The sequence below is a fragment of the Scleropages formosus genome, chromosome 17, assembly GCF_900964775.1.
Source record: "Scleropages formosus chromosome 17, fSclFor1.1, whole genome shotgun sequence".
NCBI classification, from domain to species: Eukaryota; Metazoa; Chordata; class Actinopteri; order Osteoglossiformes; family Osteoglossidae; genus Scleropages; species Scleropages formosus.
The window spans coordinates 16625576-16645029 of record NC_041822.1 but is presented as its reverse complement, the minus strand read 5'-3'; the positions used below and the strand labels follow the sequence as shown (position 1 = coordinate 16645029).

General features: G+C 39.9%; 1 protein-coding gene across 2 annotated transcripts; it reads right to left on the bottom strand.

Annotated features, from left to right (window-relative positions):
* Positions 1-1009: 1009 nt before the first annotated feature.
* Positions 1010-18782, bottom strand: LOC108937972 (FK506-binding protein 5-like). Of its 2 annotated transcripts, none has more exons than XM_018758222.2 (13): positions 18630-18782; positions 10715-10851; positions 10448-10547; positions 10058-10143; positions 9370-9541; positions 7825-8004; positions 7502-7624; positions 7328-7413; positions 6997-7039; positions 6658-6772; positions 6149-6290; positions 5747-5899; positions 1010-5615 (listed from the first exon to the last, which is right to left on the bottom strand). In XM_018758222.2, exons 2-13 carry the CDS (start codon positions 10847-10849, stop codon positions 1863-1865), a joined length of 5088 nt encoding a protein of 1695 aa, XP_018613738.2. In that variant the 5' UTR covers positions 10850-10851; positions 18630-18782; the 3' UTR covers positions 1010-1862. The 2 variants fall into 2 exon arrangements, with proteins under 2 accessions (XP_018613738.2, XP_018613740.2); XM_018758224.2 differs by lacking the exon at positions 18630-18782 and adding an exon at positions 14041-14053.
* Positions 18783-19454: the final 672 nt, after the last annotated feature.

Genomic DNA, 19454 nt, shown 5'->3' with positions numbered 1-19454 from the left:
TTCATATGAATTCAAGAATTCATACATCTGTTAGTGTCTTTGAGAGTATCTTTACGCATGGTAAAAATGTTGCAAATCACATTTTAAAGTTTTTAAACAAGAAAATCTTTATTACTTCTTACCATACAAATCAAAGAACGACACCAAAATAACATTTTGAGAAGTTGGGTAAACAAATTAGATATTTGTTACACAAGAAAGCTAGAAAAGAAAGATTCTCTATTAGTAAATAATGAAGTTCATTACATCAGGAGAGACCAACACCTATAACACAGACATGTAGAGTAAACTGACCAAATACAGCAGTTTTGATTATAAAATGGTTCATATTTCATTAAAAAAATACACTACATAAAGACTGAGATATAAAAGTTCTATACAAATGTTGATATTTGACAGTATCCTAACATAAAAGCTCTCTTTGGGTAGAAATAAAAAATAAAAGAATAGCTGGTGTAAAAAATAACCAGTAAAAATGTAATGTGATCCTAATCACAGCTTTGAGAAGTATAAGAAGTATAAACAATATTGTTATGAGCAGGGGGAGAATCCAAGCCCCTGTACACATTTGTCATGGCCTCTGCAACAAACTTAAAGAAAATGGTACCACGAGTACCAAAAGAAAAGGTACTAGCCAGTATTTTAAAAATATTCTGTACACAGCCAAAATTTCCCTCAGGGGCCTTGGTAGCTGTGGCAGTGGTAAGGAGTGTCAGAAAATTAATATAACAAATTTCTAATGACTGCTCATTGCTTTAACTATAAATTAAGAGGTACTTGGCTGGTGATGTAAAATTTATACCTTATAAACAGTGTCAAAGTAATAATCTAATGCATCTCGAAAATATTTGTACCTCATGTGATACACTTAGGGGGGCATGGTGGCGTGGTGGGTCTGGCGTTCGAGTCTTGCTAGGGATGCCTTGCAACGGACTGGTGTCCCGTCCTGGGTGTGTCCCCTCCCCCTCCAGCCTTGTGCCCTGTGTTGCCGGGTTTGGCTCCGGTTCGCCACGACCCCGATCGGGACAAGCGGTTTCAGACAGTGTGTGTGCGTGTGTGTGTGATACACTTATAGGAATTTATGCTATGTCTTTTCATTCAGAATTTATGCTGGCTTTTACAGAGCTTGTTTTTCCAGTCAAATTCTTGACAAATTCTTTGACAGAAGTATCTCAATTAAACCACAGGTCCTTTCCAGTGAAATATGTTTCATCCTTGCTAAAACTTCTGTTTCTGAGCATAGCAAGATCAGCAATATTCTACAAAATGCACATTGCTACATTCTGTAAAATCAAATTTATTTCACTGAAGCTTCAAGATAACCTATTACACTATATGCTGCTACAGTTTCAATCTTTTTCAGAACTGTAAGTTGTTCATTTTTTTCTGATTATTGCAAGTTGTTTTACATGTGCTTACTAATGTATATACATGATTTAGTCACAGAAATAGTTTACATTTGTTAGATCTGGGCCAACAGTTTCACATATTTTGCATTGTTTTTTTGTATCCACCAGCTTGCCTCATTAGAACACTGTGGAATACCTCATAATCATAGTGCATTAAACACCCAGTTGTGCTTCATTGGAGGTTTTGGGTACGAAATGACATTGTTGTGAAAAATTCTAGAAATGTACACTACAAGGCAGCATACTATCACTGCCTCATGTAAAGGTAACTTTAAACTTCTTCAGAGGTTTTTAAAAAAATGATTTAGTGCCAAAGATGAAATAAACGGCTGTGAAAAACCCATTACCTCTCTACCATTTATACATTATTTTCCCCAGTCCCTGTATAGAGAAAATGTCCCTTTTCCCTCCAAAGGTTCCTATTCAAAGCTTGCTGAGACACTATGATTTATGTTACGGTGGGGTTATTTTGCATTTCCTGTTTGGAAGTTTCCTTTTCAAGACGGGAGACATGATAGCTTCAGCTGAGTTCTTCTTTACATGTTCCTCATCAGCTGTTGTGACCTTTTCCTTACAGCTTTCTTGTTGTTCCACTTCATTATTCTCTTCTTCCTCATCATTTTTCAAAACCCGCTTTCTGTGTTGTCTGGAGCTGTGCCTAGGTGTTATCTGAAATATTTTTGCCTTGCCCCTTAGAACTCTCATTCCCAAAAGTATAGGCTCACTGTCCTCGTCTTCAATAGTACTCATCTCTGAAACTATGGCTTCCTCCTCAGCTGCTGCTTCCTGGCTTGCTGCTGCTTCCCTTTTCTCAATATAATCTTCATTCTTGTGTTTTCCGAGCACAGCCTCCATGTTTGCATCCACCGCAATAACCCTTTTATCAGTAATACTACCCACATGTTCCTTCACTCCTTCCTCCTCAATGGGATTTTCCCCAACCTCTTTTTCTGTCTCATCCACCCTTTTTTCTGTTCTCCCCTTCTTGTTAATTTCCTCCAAAAAACACGTTTCCACCTTTCCCTTTTCAGTTTGCCCCGGTTTCTCCATATTATCTTTCATCGCTACCTCCAAATTTATCTCCTTTGTCACAACTTCTTCATATTCTCCTTCTAATTTCTGTTTCACTTGTTTAGTTTTGTTTTCCATATTGTCTTCTGCAGGTAGATTATCCTTGAATTCCTTTAATGGTCCTTTTTTGCTTTGTGTTGATTTGCTTACGGAAGTGGCCTTTGTAATGTTTTCCTCGCTTTCTCTCAGAACTGTCTGTCCCTCAATAGTTAGCACTTCTGCCTCATTCAAGCTGTCTTCTGAGGCTTCGGTTTCCTCTTCACTTCTTATTACCAGCTCTCCTCCCTGAACTTCACCTGAATCATTTTTTTCAGATGCCACTTCCCCCACTATATCAACCAACTCATTTTCCACTTCTTTCTTTCCTTCCTGTTTTGTTCCTTCTTCACCAGCTTTTCCCTTGTTATTCACTCCTTTCTTAGCTCTACTCACCTCAACTTTTTTCTCAGCATTTTTTTCCTCCATATTTTTATTTTCTCCCTTTTTCATGATTGCCTCTTCCTTCTCCTCTTCCTCCTCCTCATTTGGTTCTGGAAGACCTTCTCCCCTCCTTTCTTCAACCATAGGCTCCTCTGCTACACCCAACCCTCTTGCTAAGGTTTCATCTACTGTGATTATGCTAGTTCCTGCTTTGTCTGTCTCCTGCATTTCCATCTCATAATGCTCTTCTTTTTCCACAACATCTGTTGCTTTCTGCTTTGCATTCTGTTCGTCTTCTACCTCCTTTTCCATATTTTCTTCATCCCCAGCCTTATGAAACTTCTTTTCACTAGTACTTCTCTCATTATTTTCTAGTACATCCTCTTGCAAAATACTTTCCTCTTCTGCACTCTCCTTCATTTTTTCCCCATCTCCCCTTGCAATGTTCTCTTCTCCATCCTGATCCAATGCTGGCAAACTACACTTAGTCTCTTGTGTTGTTTGCTTGCTGAGACATTTGGATTTGGTTGTTGCACTGAGACTTTCCTTTCCTTTTATTTTTTCTGTCTGCTTCCTAAGAACTCTCTTTCCTACAACATTCATTTCCTCTGCCTTGCTCAGGTCTGTTGTTAAGACTTCCATCTCTTCCCCCGTTTCTTCGTCTTCTATTGCATCCTTCTCTTTATCTGTCTTCTCTTGAAACAAATCTACATCTACAGCTATCTCATTAGTTTTATGTACCAAAGTTTTGCCTTCTTTCTTCTCTCCAGTATGGTTATCTCCCACAGCTTTTTTCTCTCCTTTATTCATCTCTTTTGTTACTAAACTCTCCTTTTGTCCCTCTAAATTCCTCTGTTCAGATGATCCATCATTCTTCTCCTGTCCACTTCCTCTTCCTCCTGTACAGTCTTCCTCAATTCCCTCCTCATCCATTGTTGAGAGATAAACATTGTATTCCTGTATCGGTTGTTCTTTGAGAAGTTTTGACTTATATTTTGGTGTCACTTCCGAAGTAGCGTTTGCCTTTACTTTTTCCAACCTTTTCCTGAGAACTCTTTTTTCTGCAGTAGCAGGCTCCTCTTCCAAATTCAGGTTTGTTTTTGAAACTTCTGTCTCTTCTTCAGTGGTTGTGGTCTTGTTCCCTTCCTTCTCCTCATCAGTTACTGAAAGATCACCCTTGAAGTCCTGTACTAGGCTTTCACTGAGACATTTTGATTTATGTGTCACCTTTGGATTAGACTTCAGTTTTTGTGACCTAGGCCTAAGTGCTCTCTTTCCTAGGGTATTTGATTCCTCACCCACATTCAAGGTTTTTTTTAAGGCTTCCAAGTCTTCCTCAGTGGCTGTGGACTTGGGCTCTTCCCTCTCACCCCCATCTGTTGTTCGAAAATCATCTTTGTAATCTTTTATTGGTTGTTTGCTGAGTTGTTTCGATTTACGTTTAGGTGTTCTCCTTGGACTAGCTTTTCTCTTAGTTACTTCTACTGACCGCTTCCTGAGAACTCTTTCCTCTACAACTATAGTCTCTTCTGCCACATTTGCCTGTGCTGTTGAGGCTTCTATATCCTCTTTTCTGCTTTCTTCCACAACATCCTTTTCTTCACCTGATAATTCTACTTCATCTGGTTTTACTACTAAAATTTCATCCTTTTTCACCTCCTCCTCTTCCTCAGTCTTACTTTCTTGTGTATTTGCCTTCTCATTTGCCACTTTCTCAATATTTTCCATCTTAGCTCCTTTAATTCCCCTTTCCTGTTCTACAATTTCCATAGAAGTTTCATCTTTATCTGTTGCAGTTTTGTTTTTCCCACACAGGGCGATTTTTTCCAGAACTGGGGTGTCATCCTCAGCATCCATGATATTCTCTACGTCAATGTCCTGTTCAATACTTGTGGTCACTCTATCTTTTACTGTCATTAGTTCTGTATTTTCAGCCTTTTCTTCCTGTTTACTTTTCACTTCCTCAACAGCAACCCTATCAGTTATTACATTTGTTTTCTTACATAATGCCTTTACCTTTATTTTACTGTATTTACATTTAGGTGTTTCAGTGATTATCTTTTTGGTATTTCCTCTAAGAACACTCACTTCCACAGTTGTTTCATTAGGTTGTTTGCTGCTGGCTTTCATTTCTTCTGTGGTATTTGGGGCAGTTTTTTCTACTGCCAATGAATGACTGTCTTTCTCCAGGTGCCTGAACATGATTGTTCTTGTACTCCTCTTATGACTTTTCTTCATCCCTCTTGTGGTGTCCATTTCATGTGGCATGACCTCTGTCTTTTCTTCATCATTATCCTTCAGCTCTTCATGCTGTTTTGTCACAGCCTCCTCCATATTATCTATTATACCCATTTCTTGCTCCTTTTCATCTATCTTTTTCCTCTCCTTTTGAAAATCTGATGCAGTTTGGTAAACATCATCACCTTCATGAAACTTGAAGGATGATTCCTCTTGGCTCACAAGCATTATTTGACAGGCATCCACGGAGATGGGTTCTTTCATCTGACTTATGGACTTGCTATGATCTTTATCCTTTGCTTCAGGACTCATCTTCCCCTCCAGCAGTTCTCTGACAGGCTCTTCCACAGTTTTCTCTGCCCAGTCTGTGAGAAGATCAGTGTGCTTTGAAGGAGTCTGTTTTTCCACGGCCTCTTCCTGCAGGTTCACACGTTTGTGTGCTACCTGAACACATGAGGCCTCCTGCTCTGCTATATCCTGTGGGATATTAAAAAAGTATAAAAACACATGAAGTACATATTTTTCTTGACATAAGATCTATTTTGAAGCTATGGTTATGATCTTTAGCATGATTAAACTGAACAGATACAGTTATCTGCATTCTGTACCTGATCCACCATGGTTTCACCAGTAGACATATTTGCAGTGGTTGCCTCCTCAAGGCCTGTAAGATCATCTGAGGATTCTTTTCTGATGTCATTTACACTGACCAACAAATCGCTATTTATTGTTGCCTCCTTATTTTCTAATCGCTCGGTTTCCTGTAAAATTAAAAAGTGTTGTGTGTCACTGTATCGTCTTCTCACAATCTCTAATACAAACACTCATGATTAAAACAAGCCCTTTGCAAACGATGATAATGCCCCAGTATTAAAAGCCACATAAAAGGGCACAAAAGCATACCATTTAAAAGTCATTTACTATAAACAATGCTTGGTAAGTTTTTACAAGAATTTTTGTGAGATTTCCAGAAACACCTCAGATATTCCAGAAGTGCAGTAAGTTTTTACCAAGGCCAGTTTGCTCCCCCAGTGTTCTTCCCGCATCAGACATTGTCCCACTTGCCCTTGTTGACCGCCTTGTTCACCATCACCCTCTGGATCCTTGAACATTTCCACTGGGACTTCTATGATCTCCTCAATATACTCCATCCTGGATGAAACACATCAAGCTCAGAGTTCCAGTCTGAACATGGAATACAATTCTAAAATGGGCTTTAATTTACTGGAAACAAGGTACGTACACACACACACACACACACACACACACACACACACACACACACACACACACACACACGCGCTTTCTGAACCGCTTGCCCCATATGGGGTCACGGGGAACCAGAGCCTACCCGGCAACACAAGGTGTAAGGCTGGAGGGGGAGGGGACACACCCAGGACGGGACACCAGTCCAACACAAGGCACCCCAAGCAGGACTTGAACCCCAGATCCACTAGAGAGCAGGACCCGGTCCAACCCACTACGCCACTGCACTCCTTTAGAAAGGAGGTACAATTACCTATTTATTTTATTTGGTGCACTTTCTTCAATAACTTCTTCTGATCTTTCCCTCAGTCTCTTCCATCGGCGGTCTACAGTTCTCGAGTGTGATGAAACAGGTGTGTCTCTAATAGCTGAAAAAAAAAGATTAAGCATTTTTTCAGGAGCAAAACCTGACTATGCTTTGTATTGTACAAAGGAATCTGGAAATCTGGATTACTTCAAAGTGATCCTCAAGAATCCTGAACTGTGCCATTCAGAATTTTTTTCTACATACATTTACACTGTCCTGCCATGCACTTGGAGAAAGTGCAGCCCCCTCTGTAATATTCTTTTTCTCTTTGTCACAGATACTTACGTTCTCTGACTCTGGCATGCTTAGTCACAATAACAACTTCTTCCTTAAAGACAAATACACAAAATCAAGTACAAAAAAATATCCAAAAGGACTTTTTTTTTTTATTTAAATCTTGTGGTTTTCTCCAAAGCAATTTATTATGTTAACCTACCTACAGTTTACAGAGCTGGGCAATTTTTCTTGAGTAATTTTAAGCACCTTGTCAAAGGGTACTACAGGAGGAGGTGGGATTTGAACCTGAGTCCCAAGGCACCTCTAAGCACTACGCTACTAGCTGTACTGTTAAATGCAGGAACATTTAACAGTTATGAATGAAACAAAAAATACATACTTCCATGAAGCTTTTCACAGTTTCTTCTAGTGCCTTTTCTTCCACCATCATTTCTGTATTCTCAGAAGATTCTTGCATGACTCCCCCTGAATTGTGATTCACTTATTATCACAAAGGGCAATGCAATTTCAAAATGTTCAAATTCAGCCTCTTCTATATCCAAGCCAATCTCACCTTTCAGAGGTACATTTATGATCTTGTGAGCGATTAAATCTTTTTGGTATGTGCCTCTATCATTTTGCACCTCCCAAAGCAGGTGTTTGTCCTCTGGGTACATATGTAAGTACTCCTCACATACTAGTCAAGACAGAATAATACAAAAACAATTTGTAAGACCTGTAAATCACAAGTATTCATTGCTAAGTTCCTGAAAATTAAGATGAAAAACACACTGCACTGTACCACTGACAATTTTTTAACCAAATTAAATAAGTAATATATTTTAATAAATCATTAAACACTATAATGACACCGTGACAAAAGTATTTCATGCTTACCCTTATACATATAAGTTGAAAGGGGATATTTAATACCAAGAGAGTCTTCTCTGAAAGACTGAACAAAATCCTCCAGAATCTGAAGGCCATAATGACTTCCACGGTAACTTTTCCGGACAAATACGGAGTCCATAACAGAAAGCTGACAGCCCTGATTCAAAGAGTCAATACATGAACTGCCTGTTGGTGAAAAAATACAAAGATGACAGGTTGAATCCTGGGAACAGATAAAAAATAATATAATGGAGTTTGGCATATAGCTTTTTTCCAATTATCTATTGGTACATGTATTCAGATCCACTGTACAGATACTATTGATCGGTAAATAAACAAAAGGGAAAAACAATCCAGAATATTGTTACAAATGTCACAACACACTCCAACATTTTCAGCAAATGACTGGTTCGAGTTGAAGACAAGTCACACACTGAGGCCAAGAGCCAGCTTGTTGCTCTTCTTGCCAGTACATAAACTCATTAGTGGTAGTACTATCTCTTTTGGATTCAGATACATCATCGTGGAAAACATCCAGTCCAATGAGGGAATAAACTCTTGGGCTTATATGATTGCTCTAAACAGAATACAGCACACTGGGTGGATTAAATGAATGCAACCAAACCACAACACTGTTGAACTGTTATAACCAAGTATTTCAACACTTTTCACCTTCTTCGCGTGTCACAAGTCACACGTTTGTCTACGTAGAATGTAGTTGTAGGAGCGTAACTGTCTTAATCAATGTATATACTAAAGTAATATGCAGTGTGTTTAGTACTGATAATAAAAATAACTGGTATCCAACTTCTTTCACTGTGTGATTACTTTCACTATACTCTTAAAACTAAAAGTGCAGCAGTGTACAGACCCCAAACTGACAAGTCATATGCAGAAAATACAATTTCATTAACCAATATTAATCAATTTGTGAAGACAGAATCTTAGGTATACCAATTATAGTATATATTACATATTACTTTTTCAGTCTATTCCTCCACAGTTAAAGCAGTCAAACATAACATCTAAGGTCTTCAGAGTTGTGAAGTTTTTGCCCTCAATTTTCTCTATTTTTGTAGCTTTTGGCATTGAATTCGATCAGATCTTTTTGTGTGCTTTATGTGTTGTACATGAATGGATCCAGAGAGAGAAAAACTGACACCAGTATTTTTATGTAATTTCCTTGGGAAGATGATGGGAAGATAATGTCAAACCCTGTTCAGATATATAGGCTTCAGCAACTTTTCTCCTGAGATGTGTAAAATTTAAGAGAATAACAAAGGGGCAAATACATTCTCGCACTGTAACAGTGATATCCCAGCTGTTTAGTTTAGTATGGGGTTTTTAATAAAATTGTTCTTACAGCAATTAAAAAATGAAGTTTAAAGGTGAAACAAAAGAAAATATTTGCAATGTTAGGTTAGAACAAGTTTACAATGTTAAGTTAAATAAATGGTGTAAATGTTTCTGAGATACATCTGAAATTATTACATGAGAGAAATGTTGCTTTGGGCAATGCTGCCAAATCTCTACACAATCTCCAAGTATTACCTTTAGGCTTCACAGAGTAGAAGCCAATGGCCTTGCCATCTTTCCAGAGAACCTTAACAAAGTCATCTTTGCTGTGACAAAGAAAAGGTACTTCATCTTTTCCAATTTCGTGTGCCCTGTACACTATTCGGTTGAGAACATAGAGCACAATTCTCTCCCCTAGAGTCTGCACCTAGAGAGAAAGCACAAGAAGGTTTCAGTTAATGCAAAGATGTAGCTCGCATTTTATGGTCATTCATGCAAAACATTTCTCACAGGATATGAAGATACATTTAAATGCCTTCCAGAAAGATTGAAAAAATATGAAAAACTGGATTTAAAGACAGATGTTACCATGCCCACTTTAGCGGTTACTTCAGCTTGTTGGAATGAAATGGATTCTATTTTAACCTTTTTAAAGTTGTTTCTGTAAGTGATACAAAATAACATGCTAAAGAATAGTATATTCATTCATAAAATTTATCTCTGAATACAGTCCTTAACCATGCTAGATTTTAACAAAAGGTTTTTTTATGAAAATACAGTGATAATGTTCCGTTGTCTATAATCATTTCAACAAGTATTCTGGTAATGATTTTGAAAGAGAACCATTTCTTTACATATGCTATTGCTAGACTCTTGGCTATTTGTGTGTTCAAAGTCAAATAACATTAAAAAGTGCTACAAGGAAATTCATTTGCTTCGTTACCTCCACCAGACCTTTTCGAAGAGGGTCCGCAGTTTTAAGAATGTCCTCTACAGCCCACCATTGATTTGCCAAGTACAGGGCCACAGCTAAAGAAACAGACCTTAGAGTAAGTTACACTGATTTCTCTTTACTGGTATTTAAACACAGTTGTACATGTTCTAAAATCCCTGGAAGGGAAATGCAGTTGTAAGAAAATGTATTAAGGCTAAATTTATTTAGTACAAATTGTTAGTTACTTCAGTCATCTTAAGTTGGTCAAAGTCTAAATAGAAAACATGTAATTCAATTTATATAACAGCCTCTTCTGACTAAACACATATAGTAATATCACAAGTCTGTTGAGTACAAGCTTTGAGTGTGAAGCATTTCTGTGGGATAGGCAGGCTTCACCTGTTGACTGGTCTTTGGGGTCAAACAGAGCCAGTAATTTCTGTCTGAAGTCACCTCCATAGAGGGGGATCAAGCCTACTGTTGACAAGCCAATGGGGACCTGACACAATAAAGTATAACAGTCATCACATAAATACAGTAAAACCACTAATGCTACCTTCTAAATCTCACACCCAAAGTGGCCAAAGCACAGGTGAAGAGACCAAGAATATCTCATTGGGATGAACTTGATGTAATATGATGAATTTGAAATGTTGGGATGCTGACCTGTGTGGAGTCAGGCAGCTGGAAACACTCTGGCCTGTCTGGGTTGCTCTCGAGAAGAGCCGACATAAAGTCCAGCGCTGCTTTTTCCAGGTCCTCATGGCTTGAGGCTCTCAGGAAATCCACAGGGTATTCCATTCCTAGGAGATGTGAAATTTAGGTTACCACTCTTTCATTACTCCATGCCATTCATGATTGCTACATGGCTGGCATAGAACCTAACCACCACCCTTTGCCTTTACCTTCCATGTCACCATTTCACTTCAAGTTTGATGTGACCTTTCTTGGTTATGCTGGTCTCTCAGCCACCAGGTGCCTGCTGTTGGGTGTGTCCTAGTGGCCATAGTCTGAACAGGGCATATTTAACTTTTTAATATGTATTCATGAAGGTCTTTATGGACCACTCTTTGTCTACACTCTCCCTATCAGGAAGATAGCTCTGAGATTCATAAACATACACAGGTCTCATCACCACGCTAACATTATGGTCCATTAGTGGAGCGTCGAAGGAGTTTTGAGACATCATGGAAAAAATGTGAGGCAGCCTCAAAGTTGTTCTAACAAATCTTTTAGTGCTTTAGGTAGAGAAGGCATTATCCTGCCCTGGCTGCACCTAGCAAGCTTGGGTAAGTGCTTACCAATCCTGGTAAGATTGCTGAGTGGTTGAAGACACATTTTGTGGAACTACTTAAGATGGAGAAAATGCCCTCCTACCAAGGGGCAATGTTTGATGTCTCTGATGGATTAAAACCTATCACTGTTCCTGATATCACTATGGTAGTGCAAGGCCTCTGTACTCATAAAGTTGGGGGGTGGATGACATTCTGCTGGAGATGTTAAAATTACTCAGCACAGTGTGAAGGTAGCATGGATCACATGTCCATTCAATATTGCATGGTAGAGTACCTTTGGAATGCCAAACCGAAGTGGTAGTCCCTATATTTTGAAAAGGGGACCAGAAGGCGCGTTTCAAGTACAAGGGTATCACACTCCTTGGCCTCCCTGCCAGTGCTTATGCCAGGCTTCTGAAAAGGAGACACCACCCAATACATGAGTCTAACATTTAGTTGGAATAATGTAGAATTGGTCCTGGTCTTAGAACAGTGGACCAGCTATTCTCCTTGGCACAGTTGCTTGTGGGGGCATGGAAATATGGTAATCCAGTCTACATTTATTTTATGGACTTGGAAATGACTGTCTCCTATGACAAGTACTACAGAAATATGGAGTACTGGGGCTAGTGATGAATGTTATGTGATCCCTGTTTGAGCATTATGTAAACTGTGTCCATATTGTCTGCTTTAAGTTGAATCCGTTCAATGTGAGGATAGGAATCCCCCAAGATTTTGTCTCCAATCCTTTTTATGATTTTCACTGACAAGATATCAGGTGCCGCCAAGGCACAGGAGATGTGCAGTTGGCAAAACAAAGGGTGGTATCTCAGCTGTTTGGAGATGATGTGGTTCTTTTGGCCTCACCCAACTGTGATCTTTGGTATGCAGGTGAGCTGTTCAATACCAAGACTGAAATAGCTGGTATGAAAATCAGCACCTCCAACCTGAGGTCACTGCCCTCTCCTGGCAAAGAGTAGAGAGGAATTCAACAACTAGTATCCCTAGTAGAGGAGTTCAAGTATCTTGGAGTCTTGTTCACAAATGATGGTAATGGAGACAGGGGATTTAAAGGCAAATTGATGTAGCCTCCATAGTTTTGTGGGCAGTGTGTTGCTATGAGGTGATGACGCAGGAATGGGTTTTCAAACAGAGCTCTCAGTTTACCACTCAATTTACAGTATATCCCCATCTTCACCTGTTGTCTTGTGCTTTTGGTAATTACTGAAATGAAGAGATTGCAAATAGATGCAGTCAACATGAGGTATCTCTACAGGATCCATGGGCTCACTCTCTATGACAGGGTGAGGAGCTTGGTGATTCAAGAGAGTTGCTGCACCTCTAAATTTAGAGGAATCAGTTGAAGTTGTTGGAGCATAAGAATGCTCCGTGGTCACCTCCTGTTGGAGTTATACTAGGTACAGTACATTACACTGGCTTGAGACACTAAGGTAGACCAAGACAAGTTGAGAGATTATGTCTTTCAAATGGCCTAGGAACACCTTGGGATCCCCCATGAGCAGCTGAAGCCTGTGACAGGGGAAAGGATGGTTTTTGTTTGACTGCTATCATGTGGCCCTCTGACTCTCTAATCACTTTGCACTGTGTCAAATACTGGATGTTATTACATAGTGGTAACTCCAAAACAATTTCTGTGCATCACACATCAGCTCAATCCATTCAGTAAAAGAAAGAGATGCTCAAAGACATGCTCTGTCTCCTAAGTTATGTCTAAGAAAAAGAGTTCAGAACATCACCATGAAACACAAAGATAGGGCTGAATAGCACACTTAAAAACTAAAGCACTGATCATTACTCTAGACAACCTTATGAAAAAGAGTGGTAGCACAAATCTGGTGTATGGAACTCAACAAGTCCAACCTGTCTGATATGCACAAAAATGGCCAGGAGGGAGCCTCACGGTACTTTCAGATGCAGTCTATCTAAACCTCTGGAGTTACACCCAAATCTTAAATGAGAGTAAGTTACACAGCAAACGGTTCAGTCAAAAAGTTGGACTCAGCACAAATCATACAAAAACCACTACAAATTTTATTTACAGATTTCAAAGTCATCTAAAATTTAAAAAGAGTATATTGATGTAGAAGACGAGCTTAATATCTGCCAGAAGAAACGTTCCACTAAATGTTCCAATGGGCCCGTGGTGCACAGAGGATATCACACAATGTAGTGTGATCGAAGTGTAGTATGCTCTGCAAAGTTCTTTCATTATGCTGTCAATGAATGAAAGCCCCTGCAAAGTACTCCAAAGGCTAAATGTTCCAGCAGCAAAAAGGTTCCAGCCATTTCATAATGCTTTGGGGGCATTTTCCTGGCATAGCCTTTTTCCTCTCATTCCATTAGAATGGTGAGTTATTGGGAAGTGATGCATTACAGTTCTGAACAATGCTTTGCTTATCTCCCATAATGCAGCATTTCTTCCATGCAGAAGGTAGTCATACAAATCATAGCACATTCAATTAACAGGTAGTTTCAAGAACAAGCGCGAGCTGCCTTTGCTATATCAAAATGCTTAAATGGCCACTGCAAATAACCGGGTAGCATCTTACAAAACACCTTTATTTCCATCATTACCTAGTTAAACTGCAGATTTTCATACAGCTACTTCAGTCAAAATTATTAAATTGGATTATAAACTTCTGTGTTGCAGACATGGTAGAATGCTGCTCTAGCTTCATAACAGAGGATCTAGCTCACCTTGCCCAACACTGGCTCCCGAGGTGAATATACAATTACTCACACATCTATGGCTTTAAAAAACTGGCTAATCCAGGTCTTACTCCATACTGCATAGCAGAGCTGTGCCCCAAGCAAACATCTTTACTATGTGTTCTCTTTCAGAATGCCTGCAAGACCATTATAATGTGTTCAACCACTTTACTAGCTGCCAAGAACATAATAGCAAGCAGCTACTTGCTGAAGAAGCCCAATCTGTTTTAGTTTAGTTCAAAATATATTTACAAAGAGCTTTTCAAGCTAGCTCCTAGATAAGGACTTGAAGTCTAAAACACAGTTGTTTTGCCTTGAAGAGAAGGTCATGATATGCAGGGAAACAGCCAGTGGAAAATTAAACATGTTTATCTCAACAATTTACTGCTATAATTTGTAATAATGAACGATTTTCAAAGGAAATATGTAGTTTGTAGTTGTTATTCATTTTATTATCAAAACCATGGTGACTCAAGGGAATATAGCCAAGATATTATTATATTAAAAATATACAAAATAGCATTCAATATTCAATGTATTTTACTAGATCAAAATAATTCCCCACTTTTTTGAGGGCTGCCAATTTAAAGCCAGACATTCTGCACATGTAATCAGTAAAACATTGAAAAGTCTGATTTTGATTGGATATTAGGTTTACTTTACAAGCTATATAAGTTTACCCTGAATTAATGCACTGGTGACAACTACACTTGACCTGTTTACCAGCTGTTCAGAATGAACAGGTATGTAGTGTGTTACTGGTTTAACGAGTATTGCCCTCCTGTCCCTTCCAAAGGGGTCTTGGAGCAGTTGTCACACAGCCAGCAACAAAAACCATGTAATACAGCAGAAGAAACCATTACCTGGAAAGACTCAATGAGGGCTCGGGTCTGGATCAAGGCCAGACTCACAACATTGTAGAACCATTGTTGTACTCTAACCAGGCTGACAGAGTCGATGTGCAAGGACATTCTGTGTGCTCATTCAGATGCTCTTATAAATGTTTTTATAGAGAATTTTGTTTTCTGCCACATGAGGGGTGTCAGACTCCAGACTGACCACATGGAATGCAGATGGTTGTTCCACCTGAGCTTCAATTATTTTAATCAGTTTACTTTCATTGAGCTGGTTGTTCAATGAATGACAGTTCAAATCACACTGAACCAAAACTGCTGAGAACTCTCAATTTAATTATGCTAATTCACGTGTATTTAAACTGTTACTAGGCAACTCATTTTGTGAATCCTGGAAAAAAGCTGAATCTATAAAAAATGGATAAGATTAATTTATTATTTAAGGTGTGGATACCTGAATTTTTAAAAAAAATCAAAGCAGGAGTTAATTCTGACAATCATATTCTTAATAGTGATGAAAACTCCAGGTTTATTTTGTAATGTTTACCTATCGATTCCAGTGTATGTCAACATCCGCACTGATCAAATCTTTCAGTTTATTCTTTACTGCTACACTATGCTTATTCTCATATCTCAATAGATGCAACGGCTAAACTGCAACTTAATGAGTGTGATACAGATCCTTGAGTATCCACAAAATTAGAAAGCAGAAGATTGTGTTTCCAGAAAAAAAGGAATAGAATCAGAAGGTTCAGCTTTGAGTGTTATTTGACATTCATTTAACGGACATATCTGAAAAGAGCACTTTGTACTCTGAATGACTGCTATACAGTCAAAGTATAATATCTGAACATGCCTGCATATTATATAACATAACTATCTAAGCAGCTATACAGAAGGCACAGGCCACACCTAAGCACAGCCGCCTTGCCTTTGGGGTCTAAGATTAACATCATTAAAATAGTTTTTATTTCAAGTCTAAAATACTGACAAACTTCTATAACTCACATATCATGAGACATGGCACAAGTCTAGACATCTCTGTTTGCATTTTCCACCACGCTGCTTCATCAGATAGGAAAATTAAGGGTGCAAAACAGTGATTGGTATCTGATGCTCCAAGGAACCACCCTAACACTGTAGCCCACACCCTGTTGCAACCTGGGGCTAGCTACTCTCTGAAAAACTGCAGATGTGTCTCCGCAGCACAGACTATGGGCTATCAATCAAAATGCATATCCATTCTGTGAGGAAAAAGACTTCAAGGCTACACCTTATTTTTTATCTGGGAAGAACATTCTTTGCACAGGGAAAAGGTTTGAATAATCACCTTAAGGTTTTCGGCAACATCACTTCTGAAGGTCTTACTTTTCAACTTCTTAATTTCTTAGAGCAGTGTATTGAATCAGCACATCATCAGTTTTACTTCAATGATGGTGTTTAACTTGGGTCGATGGACCACCTTTTAGTTTTTTCCATGTTGGAAAACATTCTTACTGATCCCTAGTTGATGCAGTTCACCTGTATTATTTCAGTGGGATCACTAATGGCGTGTTGTTGTACCACAAAACAGTTAAAATTCACTCACCCCCCAGTTTCTAATGGCATTCAGACAGCAAACTCAAAAGTTTGCACTCAAATTCTAAGCAGATGTCATTAAAAACAGATGTTGCATTAATAGACAAGTTTTTTTTTCAATTATTATTTAAACAATGTTTAAAGGAGGCTCAACAGGGAAGTCAGATAAAAACAGGAAAAGATGGACAATGAAAAGGTCTTTTTTTTAACTTTTGCGCAGATAAGGAAGATTTGCATATGATTTTGTGTGTAATACATATCAGAACTTTGGTGAACGTGAAAGACTGGCTCCGGTGCAAATCATGTCTAATCATGTGCTCCTAAAGAGATTATCAGGAACAGTGCTTTCACCCCTCTTCTTGCCCCATTTGCTTCTTGTACTCAGCTGCCCACGACACACCCCACTAACACACTCCCAACTCAAAGGTCACGAAGCATTGAGGCAGAGTGTGTGCACTCCTTTGACACTCACCTTTTAAATAATGGCTGCTGTCATATATAGAGCTGCCTAATCCAGCTGAACAATGACAATTGCTACTGACCTCACAGTCACAGTCACCATATAGGACATCTCAATCCTGAACCTGAGTGTGTGGGCAAGCAGGAAGTGTAATGGTTACAGCACTTACTTACACCTGAAGGACCCGGGTTTAAATCCCACCTCCTGCTGTAGTACCAGTGAGAATGGTATTTACCCAAAATTACTCTGGAAATACAAGACGCTGCCTCGTAGGTACATCTTAATAAATATGTCGTGCACAGTGTATATAAGAAGGGCTGCCTTTTACTCTTAGTACTAGAGAAGTATCCTCTAATTCAGAAACCACAACCACAAAATGCCCCATAACATGATAGAGCAGTTTTGTGTGTAAAAGACTAAAATACACCTAACTTTGTAGCAGAAGTAAGAGCAAGTTCAGACTGTTCCAAGGTCAGTTGTTATTACTGTCTCCGACCTGCAGTCATTCCGCCAAAATTTCTGCACACAATTATTATTATTAAGTTCATACGCACTGGTGCACATTGAAAGAAACGAGGCAGAAGTGTGACTTATTGGTGCTGCGAACCGAGCTGGACCGAGAGCTGTTCCACCCAGGGAACAAAGGCCTGTGAAGGCATGTGGAGAGAGAGAGACCTGCCTGTGAAAACAGGAGCAGGAGTCGTGCCTCACGAGCGTCAGGGCGTGGGGGTGGAGGAAGCCGCAACCTGGGCGTCCCCAACCAGGCTGGAACCCCGCTGCACCATGTACTGAGGTTGGGAGGGGGCAGGATGGCACGGACTGCTTGAGTCACTGCACTGAACTCACCTGAGGGCAGCAGGTGGTGTAGCAGTTAGTGCCCCTCCCTTTGGACTTGAGAGATACATGTTCAAGTCCCACCTCTGACTATATGATATAGTATATCTGGAAATATCTTGAGGTAGGTGTCCAGCCTAGGTTGCTCCAGTAAAAAAAACAAAAGTCTGCTGTGTATAATGGATCAATAATCAAAAGCTGAAAAGGTAAAGGTAACTTCGCAAATGCAAACACACACAACAAAATTAATACCTCAATAAATAAACAGCAACCTTCGTTTCAAGACAAGAGCAATTTCCTAGACCGTAGACGTACATAGATTAATTTCCAAATAACAATACAATTCGAGCGTTACCAAAGCATGACAGGAAACCTGACCCGTGCGTCTTCGTTATGATGTATCCCTGTTCAAAGTTTGCAGAGCAGGAAGGGGCACCAATTAATCGTGACCAAATCGCAATAAAACGCTTCACTTTCCAGGTTTCCTTCCCTTTGCACAAGATCAGCACAGAAGGAACGTGTGGCGCTTGGCGCGCGCGCATCGACTCCCGTTCCCGCGCGAACATCGGTTTGGCTTCGTCGCCCGAGACCTTCACGCCATTCCAACAAAACAAAAGTCTTCGCAGGAAGATTGGAGAGGAGAAAAGCGATGAAGCGCAGCGTGGGGGGATGGAGCCTAGCGCTCAATCATGTCGGACCCCCAACCTGCTGCTGCTGCTGGAGATGCTCCTCGACGCACCTCGCGGCCAGGGCACAGATTATTTCATAAACTCACAGTAAAATCCCACACACGCTTCCATATATGATATGTACATTTTTAAGTGCGCATCCCTTGCATACATGATGGTTACCTTGTTTATTCGAGGAGTTTCTTCTTCCCTTCGAAAGTTACGATACACGATAACGTCCACAGATCCGAGGGGTGGTCGCGTGACGCGCCGTCAGTCCGCGCGCTCTCCCTGTGGCGCGCGGGGCTCCCCGTCTCGCGTTAAGAAGCCCGAGCGCGTTGCGTAACGGCTGGTGGTGGCGCGTGCTGGAAAACGCAGTGACAGAAACGAGGGAAAAGGAGAACGCGAGTAGCACAGCTCTCCGGCCCAACACCTTGTGCTCTTACATCCCAGAGCGGCAGTTCAAGAAATTGCAGCTTTGCGTTCTTCATCAGCTTGCAAAGACGTTTCTTATTTTAACCAGATGGCACGCGTCACGGATAGAACTGATAATTGCACCTCATAACAATACAGAAAGCGCATTGCATCAAGAGGAGAGATGCGGATGTAATTCTACACTACACTCTTAGTCTGTTTGTCACATAGCAACATATACAGTTAACTGACACTTTTCTCCAAAGCAACTTACAACGTGAAGATTACAATTACTCGTCTATCTATATAGCTGCTTAACGTTACTGGAGGAATTTGAGGATAAGCACCTTGCTCGGGGGTAGTATGGCTGGAGTGGGGATCAAACCCACAACCTGCGGATCCAAAGGCAGTAACCCTAACTACTATACTACCAACTGGCCCCATGTTGTGAAAAAGTGTCAGCTAAATAAATAAATATCTTTATATACAAATTCAAAATGTATTTACAGCATATCTATCGAAGAGAATGTGGGGCTCACTACTTGATGGTGGTGCAGTAACAAGTTCTCTGTGGGTCTTCATGTGTCTTATTCA

Bases quoted from the DNA above. Each gene is read 5' to 3' on its own strand.
- LOC108937972 (XM_018758222.2), bottom strand. From the start codon at position 10,849: ATGGAATACCCTGTGGATTTCCTGAGAGCCTCAAGCCATGAGGACCTG. The intron at 6,291-6,657 runs GTAATTGTACCT...TGTTTCATCCAG, and splicing joins GCACCAAATAAAATAAATAG to GATGGAGTATATTGAGGAGA. The intron at 5,900-6,148 runs GTAAAAACTTAC...TTAATTTTACAG, and splicing joins GGGGGAGCAAACTGGCCTTG to GAAACCGAGCGATTAGAAAA.